At 34.5% G+C, this 9,404-nt stretch overlaps 1 protein-coding gene across 1 annotated transcript; it reads left to right on the top strand.

The window, feature by feature from the left end:
- The first annotated feature begins 2,716 nt into the window (after nt 1-2,716).
- Nucleotides 2,717-8,585, top strand: LOC145694153 (uncharacterized). The gene is made up of 2 exons (XM_081770264.1): nt 2,717-2,854; nt 8,032-8,585. Exons 1-2 carry the CDS (start codon nt 2,843-2,845, stop codon nt 8,371-8,373), a joined length of 354 nt encoding a protein of 117 aa, XP_081626390.1. The 5' UTR covers nt 2,717-2,842; the 3' UTR covers nt 8,374-8,585.
- The last annotated feature ends 819 nt before the right edge of the window (nt 8,586-9,404 follow it).

Genomic DNA, 9,404 nt, shown 5'->3' with positions numbered 1-9,404 from the left:
AAAACTTCCGCCTTTTATTAGATTTCCTCTTCTGACAGAATCGTATAATTTTACTAGGTGATCACGTTCTACCTTTGATCTTTCTATTCTATTGCAACCAGTAGTTACACATTTATTGATTTTAAACTCTTCCTAATTGAATAACATCCAACCACAAAGAAACTGCTGATGTAATATTTCAATATTTTCAATGTAGGGCACAGAATAGAAAACTTTAAAATAGAACAAAGTTCGCAATATGGTTTCTTTTGAAATCTTTGCATATTTTTCAGCTGTATCCGATACTTACTTCCACGTCTAAGATCACAAGTTATTGGATCAGAAGATCCAATATATTTCAGGCAAAAATTTTCTTGTAGGCCTTATATCTGGAGCACTACATGTAGTGTAGCTAAACCCAAACTATCTTATCACTTGACTCAGTATATGCTTATTCCGTAAAAAAATACGAAAACTCGATTTAAGGGCCGTTCAAAAATTCTGTGGTCCTTGATCCAAAAACGCATCAAAAGATCCAATATATTTCAATCGAACATTTTTTTGTACGTCTTATATCTGGAGAACTACATATAATGTAGCCAATCCCAAGCTATCACTTAACTTAGTATGATGTGCTTACTTCGTAAGAGAACACGAAAACTCGATATAGGGTCCGTTTAAAAATGTTGTGGCCCCTGATCCAAAAACTAATTCTTGACCAAGATCGCAATCTTTTGATCCATTTTTTTACCATTCCTAAAAATTTTGTTTTATATGACCTTAGTAAGATCATTCTTTCCATTCTCTATTCATCAGTAGGTTTTGTTTCAAGCCTTCAGAACTATTTCAAAAACATTCAAGTTGTTTACATTCACATTTCTTAAAGACAACTTCAAATGAGTTTCTGGTATCACGTGTAATATTCTGAGCCCCAAATGCAGAAATTGTACAGACTTAAACATCAAAGAGAATGTCACTTCATCCCTGAGTGTCACTTCCGATAAACCGCTGAAGCATCATGCATCACATAGGCCAAAAGTGATGGAGTTGTCCGTCGCAACCTACTAAACTTCGGTGTCTCGTGTCTTATGACTTTTCCAAACTACGCCAATATTTTTTTATAAAATCTTGCGTACATTATTGAACTGAGTTTGGCATGGAGTATTGTTTCATTTTACACAGAGAAAAGAAGGCCTATAATATTAAAAAAAACAAAAAAAAAACAATATTTTAAACAAGAATTTTAGGAAATAAAAAAAATGGATCAAAAAATTGCGATCTTTGCCAAGAAGTTTAGAAATGACCCCCTCCCCCCAAAAAAGATTGCGATCTTGCCTAATTATTAGTTTTTGTATCAGGAGGGACAAAATTGTTGAACTGCCTCTAAATCGAGTTTTCGTATTTTCTACGAAACAAGCACATCATACTGAGTTAAGTGATAGTTTGGGTTTGGCTACCCTATATGTAGTTCTCCAGATATAGGATGTTTCAAAACAACGTTTGGGAGGTGATTTCTAACACCAAGATAAGACAAAAAGTATAGACCAACCTGGGTGCACAAATGCTTCCTTTCGAAGTTATAGGTTGCCGAAAACATGAAAAATAAACTTTAAAGGCCCATAGCTCCAAAACAATGGGACCTGCCTTAGTCGGGTTAAGGCTTTACTTAGGAACTAATATGTGCGCAAAAAATTCATGTTTCAGAATCCTAAGGTACTCACGTAACAATTTTTATAGGTGAAGTTTGGCTATGGGCATATAATTTGAAGCACTCACCAACTACCCCTCTAGAAATTTTTGCAGAAGTACCGCAGAATTCTGAAACTTGGATATTTGGATAGGGCACATACTAGTTCCTAAGTGAAGTCTTGACCCGATTACAGTAGTTCCCATAGTTGTGGAGCTATGGACCTTTAAAGTTCATTTTTTCATGTTTTCGGCAGCCTATAAATTCGAAAGGAAGGATTTGTGCACCAAGGTTGGTCTATACTTTTTGTATTATCTTGGTGTCAGGAATCACCTATCAAACGTTGTCGGTGTTGTTTTGAAACACCCTGTACAAGGCGTACAAGAAAGTTTTTTATTAAAATATATTGGTTCTTTTGATCCAAAAATCTATCTCAGAAATGGTAGGAAATCGACATTTTTCAACCAATATAGTGATCAGATTTTTCTGTGTGTGTTCTACCGTCTTGTGTAGTTGTAAGTAATATTTATTTTAGATTTTGCCATATAATGTATTTCCTAGGAACTTTTTCATCTCTGGTTTATAACAAAGCTTTTACTATTTATTTAATTAACGCATTAGTGCTAACCTTGCTGCACAAATACTACGGAAACACAGCGCTACTTAAGGATGTTCAAACGAACAAACCGCAGTCCTATTGTAATATAGTTTTTCATTTGAAGGAAGAAGAGCGAGTAACTGACCTTCTGAGATAAATCCAAGGACAACTAATTCCTTTCCTGCTCATTTTTCATCTTTTCTTTTAATAAAGTTCTTTGAAATGTGTGATAACTTTTATACATGTGTTAAAAGTATTTGGAAACTTATGCATTTAGAGTTAGTTCAAAAAAAGAAGACAATAATCCTGGGCTATTCCCAAATGAATAAAGTACTATGCTAATTGGAAGATATATATAATATATCACAAGGCTACGAGATACACGAATACCATTAGATACTATAAAGAATACTCTTAGATTTTTCTTTTAAACTTTTCTTAAATGGAATGTAGGAAAATGTGAACAAATTTCCCAGCGTGATTCACAAGTTGTAAAACGTTAAAATAGGAGGTTGAGTGATCAGTTAGTCACTTCAGTTTTCTAGTAAGTTACAGACATAACGTGCTACTTGAGGAAAATGAGTCCTGCAGTAAGTATTAATACCTTATACTGTATTCCTTCACATTTATTGACAATGTTCTTTTGTCTTATATGTTCAGTAGGATGATTGTCTTCCCTTAGATTGTGTTGATATAGAGTATTATACAGTGACAGCTTTCCTTTGAAGTTGTAACCATTGATAGAAAAAGATTACTCTGGTCATGGATATAATGTACTGAGATTTCGGATTTAATTGGAGAGAAACGATATGTTTTCTTTCCCTTAAGGAGAGCGTAATTTAATTGCAAACAAGCAATGTGGATATTACGTTTGCAGAATCCTACACAGTCGCTGCCGTCTTTTTTTGTAGTTAAAGACGTGAAAAAATGTATTATAATTATAAGGTACCGGTACAACAATAAAGGTAAAACTATACATCACATCTCATATTTTGATGATGGCGAAGAAAATTTAGAAAAAAAAAAATATAGTTATAATATTCACTACTTCTAGTATAAATATACGCGCCTTCGACGCGGGAGACCCGTGTTCGATTCCCGGGGAGAGCTCATGTGGTCCGAATTCTATGTTAATCAGTAGGTCCACGTCTCATATAGCCTCGCTGCTGAAAAGGGACATTAAACTCAAAATCCACCCAACTCAGTACTGACAGCAATATGTGTTTCTATGTCAATATCATCATCAGTGATAGGGTGAACCGGACAACCGCCCGGAGTGCAGTGCATGGAGAGCTCCGTGTTTCAGAGTAATAGTATTGATTAAAAGAACAAACAAACAAAGAACTTTATGAACAGGAAATGGTGCGTCGTTCAATAAAATTCAGAAGCTTAGAAATTCCCTAATGTCAAATCGATTAGTTCTATGTATAGCCCATCTGGAGAACATCAACACATGTACGACGAATAAAAATATTCCCATGATTCCCTTGTGGTTCTCAAAGTGGGGTCCGCGACACCTAAAAGTTGGAAAGTGTTGTAATAAAATGGAACGCACAGCTGTTATGGAAGAAGTATATTTAAGATTAAGAAACTGCAGCTGTGGGCAGTACGAGTACAAAACAATAAGTATTCATGATTTTCAGTGCTCAAAGATTTTATTGATTGTTGAGGTAGAAAACTCTAGTGAAATGCACAAAACACTCGTAGGACACTTGATAGCATTAGTTGCAAGTTTTCGAGAATATTTCCCTGTCTCACAATCTGATAATGGTTGGATTGATAATCCTTTCTCTGATGCAGAAATCTATGACATGCAAGGCATGAATCTCTCCAACACAAAACAAGATCAGCTATTGGAACTACCCTGCAATACTTCATGGAAAAACGTTTTCAAAGAAAATGAACTTCGTAGTTTTTGGTTGCGTATGCGTTGTGAGTATAATGAGTTATCTAAAAAGACATTGCCACATTTGATGCTTTTTTCTACCACTTATGTGAGGAGACCTTTTCTGCTCTTTGCAATATTAAAACCCTAAAGTGAAATCATCGTAATGTGGACTCGAATCCAAGATTGATGGTGACAAAACTTATTCCAGATTTCAACACAATTATGGAAAAACACAAAGAATTTCATTCCTCACATTAGTGACTCCACATTTGAGAGCATTGCTTATCAAGTGGATTTCTTTTAGAAAAAAAAAATGTCTTGAAAGTTACTGTAATTGAAATTTCGTTCACTAGAAAACAATCGTATCTTTAGAATAAATTACTTATTGCATTATACTTCTTAATCTTTTTCTTGTTACTGGTAATTCTAATTAGTTTTTTTTTTTTTTTTTTTTTTTTTTTTTTTAAGATCATATGAAAGTTTAGATAGCGTTGCAACGGGACTCGCAGATCACTTTGCGAATGAGTAGGGGGTTCACGTTATCGGAAAGTTTGAGCACCACTGTCTTAATATAATGTTTGGTGTCTTCAACTGATCCTGCAGTATTTCTGTAGATCAGTACCTACCAAGGAAATCTAGCCAAAGCATTCAGCTGCTGGGAGAATCTGGTAATTTAGATTAAAAAAGAAATGTTACCAACCGAATGGGAGGAATTATGCCAAAATAAGCGCAACTTTGCACATTGCACACCTTCCTATGTTTTTTAAAGAATATCTTGTCACATTGCTTTTTCAATTTTCATAACCGGCAACATGCTTAGATAGATATTTTAAACGCTGGCTGGCGAAAGCAATTGAGAGTTCTGCTTGCTGGAGAATGTGTATTTCTATAACACGTTGTTATATTGACCATTATTGTCATAATCCTTTCTGATTTTCCCATTTGTGTTACAGAACTCCTTTCTAGCTACATGATTAGCGCTGGAGACTTGGTTCGGATCCCACATTAACCCTTTATTGCACGAATGAATTTTGGTTGTGTTGAAAATAATTTTCTTCTTTCTTTCTTTATATATTACTTAGATAAATGTAAATATTATCCAATAATATGACATTTTATGTTTTTACTTGTGGGGTATCAAGCTACAGGCAGATGTCATGGTCGTATTACACTAGTGAAAACAGAGCTTAGTATCAGTATCAACAGAAACCATGTGGTATGGAAGATTGTGAAGCAATGATTTCTTTATTATGTTAAGGGAACAAAAAAAGGTTTTGTATAAAAAATTTATAAGTAACAAACGTACACGTTTTGTGATTTCTATATGCTTTCTGACGCTCTCTGACACTCTCTGTCCGATCTATGCCACTAGATGAAAACTGCGTGGTAGAAAGCTTGACTCCATCTACATGGCATCGGCATGCGCTTTTCGCAAATGTACACATTTTAAGAATATCATTATCATTGCTATTGTTATTGATTCACTATGATGCCAATTGGCATCAAAATGCATTTTAGGGTTAAGCTATAGGTCTACTTTCATAGAACCTCGGTGCTGAAAGGAGTATAGTAAAGAATTAATTAATCAGAATGACAACGATTCCAAATAGCCTGATTTTTATCAAAAGTGAATTGAAAAACATATAGAGAAACTCAAAGTTTTCCATATTCTGAAAGCAAATCATATTTAACATATTGAACTATTCTCAATCTATTACTGTATAAATGTTTCTCTAAGTCTTCTCTATAATGAGTAGATGGTATCTTTTCATCAAGTCACCTTGGGCCAGATTGGGCCAGATGTTTGTGTTAGATTCCGCAGATGTGAACCAGAACTAACTTAACCCACACTACCTCTTTACAACATAACTAATTACGTAGGACAACTAAAAATCAGAAAATATTTTTTAAAAATAAATTTGTACAGTGAAACATCCTGGCTCACATATGTAAAATAAATCCCGGACGTTTGTTAGGTATCTACTTGTCTTTTGTTATCTAGTCAAGAATTACTTTTGTCCACTTATCATAATTTCTTCTTGCAATATGATCGACCTACTGCCACTTAATATCTTCCTATTTTCAAGAAAATATCCGGTACTTTTGTCATCTTTTTGATCCATGTGATTGAATTTTCTAGATTTGTTTGTGGTTTACAGTGTACAGGGTGACCCAAAAGTAGGTATACACTACTGTACTGATCAGCTTATTGCATTTTATATCATTTCTTATTGTTATCCATCAGCTAGACTTAGTTACTTTATTATTTGTTTTAAAGTATTTTTACTTATATATTAAGCTCGAGACAGCCGAAGCAAATAAAGCCCTATAAGCTAGAATGTTATACTTGATCAATGCAGGGATGTATGCTTACTTTTGGGCCACCCTGTATATCTTTCCATGCTTCTTCCTGAGTTTGAATACGGCGAATGTCTGAATGATTTTGTTAAATTGTTGTTGTTTGTTTATTAGAGGTTAGCGTCTCTTTTTAGCAACAAAGCTACATGAGTCGTGAATCTACGTTTAAGGTGAAATCCGAACTATCGTAGTATGTTCAAATTGCATTGCTCTCCAATCGGGAATTGAATCCAGGATAAAAGATCTACAAACTAGGCAACAAACGTCACAAAGAGGGTTAGTTTGCTTTCGAGAAAGAACTGAAACGTAGAATAACTATCGACAGCATATCTCAGATTCAAATTCAAGCAGAACAACTGCGCTGGAAATATATTTTAGAGAGGATACATATTAATCAGTATCTGAGTACCTAACATCATACAAATCAGTTATCTCGGAAGAAGTATTCATAATGCATTTGCAAAAAGAAAAGCAAAAAATTAACTAAAGTTGTTAAGAAGCAAGCACTACTCCATTATTCTTGATTTGTACACGAGATATTGCTTAACTTAAGCAAGTTTTCTTTTTTATTGCCATTTGTAAACAAAGACTGCTGAAATCAAGATTAATTTTATGATTTCTGATGTTATTTCGATGAGCAATATTTTATTGTCAACACTTTTACTTTTGATATTGTGCCCTTGTGGATCTTTTGCCCTAGGCCACTCAAAGGCTAACGCCGCCTATGATCATCATTGCAACGGGGCGCATAATGTATTTACATAGTCACTTCTCAATGCTATTATAGACAAAAACTTCTTACGTTCGAAGTGGAAGACTGACACTTAAGCCGTATTTTCTGAAATTTTAAAATTGATGTAACGGGGAGAGGATTTGAACAGTCCTCACACTGTTAAGTTACTGGGAAACCAAAATGAATATCAAATTTAGGGTTTTGCTGATAAAAGAGACAAAGATAAATACATGTGAATGATTATTTTCTTTTTTGAATTTCAGTGTTCCTTTTCAGCATCGAAGTTATATAAGAGCTGAGTCTACGGTTTATCTGGAATGCGGATCACCATCATACGCTCAATGCACTGTTCGACCGCGGATCGAATCCAGGACCAAAGTCACACGCGAGCTATCTGACCCTGTGGAAAAAAACTTCTCCTCAAGAAATTTTAGCTAGCTATATTCATCCACTACAAGTAATAAATCCTAATGCGGCTACGATTAGAGTTTCAGATCTTTTGTTGCAGACGTTAAGAACTTTGTGGCTTTCTCCGCATATTTTTCAAACAAATCGTGCTTTAAATTATTTTGTTTTGAACGATATTATTGCAGTAGTTGGAAGGCGAAAACGTTTATTTCTTTTAACAATGATAAAATTGGAACGGAGCCAATATAATAGAACTTATCCATATCACGTCAATATAACCATGATTTAAACATGATATCCATCACTGAAATAGCGATTGGAATAATTTCACTTGACACTTTCACAGCTTTTATTATAATTTCGCTTTCTCTTCTTTCCAGGGAATCATACTTGCTGTTCTCTTGGCTGCAGTGCGCAGTGCATACACCCAAGATTTGGATTTGGGACTGTCTATTGGCGCAAGTTACTCTGATCCAGGCTATTATGGGCAGCCTTCATTCGGTGGCTACTATGGTGGGTCACCATATGGTGGATCACCTTATGTACCTCAACCTGCATATGGTGAATATGCTCCCGTTAACCCAGTATATCAAGCGATTCAGCCACCAGTTCCACAATACGGTGCTCAACCTATAGGTGTTGGGTACCCAAGCATAGGTGGTGGAGGATTAGCAGGAGGCATCTTTGCAGGCGCTGGACTTGGATATGGCTACTTCAGATAAAAATTGACATTTAAAAAATATTAACTGTGTATATGGTGTTTTGAACTTTAACATATTTATGAAGTATATAAATGATATAACACAAGCACAAATAAAACCAATAAATTGTACATAAGATGAGCGACAAGAAATTAATACGTTTCCTTTTAAAAGATATACCTGATATACCAGAAAACTTTCGTATAAACTTTGTACTTAAATCTTGCCCGTATTTTTTAAAATCTTATTAAATAATTTAAAGTATTAACAATATTGATAAAAGTGTACACAGCAAAAAATGATGCCATTAAAATTGCTCAATTTGTCTACCACTGCTAAGATGATAGTTCAATATCAACACCATCACCTTCCAAGATCATAATAATTATTCAACTGAAAGTGAGAGTGTGTATTAATTGTCATCTTCGCTATATGCGAAGCTTTAAGCGATATACTTGATATTTATAGAAAGAAACGAACAACGTACGTATATTATTTCCTGATGATATTGACAACGTACAATGTTGTCAGAAAATTCATACTTACACAAAGCAATTTTTGTAGTACAGGAAAAATTCAGAGTTGGGAATCAAATATAGCACAGGAAATACAGTTACCGGTTCATATCTTCCGGTAACTGTATATTTCAACCGGATGTGGTTCAAAGTAACCGTTTTGGAGTTCAACATTGATTGCCATGTAGAACAAAAACCGAAAAGATAACTACAAACACTTTTTTTTTTTTTTTTTTTTTGTAATCGATTCAATGTCTCAAGAGAACATACCATCACCACCTGCAACACTCTACCGAAGTAGAATTCTTTTTAAAAAATAGTAGTACTTCCGGTTTCAACTGTCATTTCCATAGATCAAAATGATAAGAGATGTCGAAAACGTTATTTTGATACAGATACAGCGTTCCGAAACTGAATTTTGTCTCGACTCTTATTTATCTGTTCAAAACAGAAGTGGTGAAAATCGATGATTTCACTCTACAACACTGATCGGATAATGAATAAAGTGGAAATAGATATTAACGTAGTAGGATTTTT

The sequence above is a fragment of the Thermobia domestica genome, chromosome 9 (assembly GCF_964235325.1).
Source record: "Thermobia domestica chromosome 9, izTheDome1.hap1.1, whole genome shotgun sequence".
Classification (NCBI taxonomy): domain Eukaryota; kingdom Metazoa; phylum Arthropoda; class Insecta; order Zygentoma; family Lepismatidae; genus Thermobia; species Thermobia domestica.
This window is presented reverse-complemented; position numbering and strand designations above follow the sequence as displayed.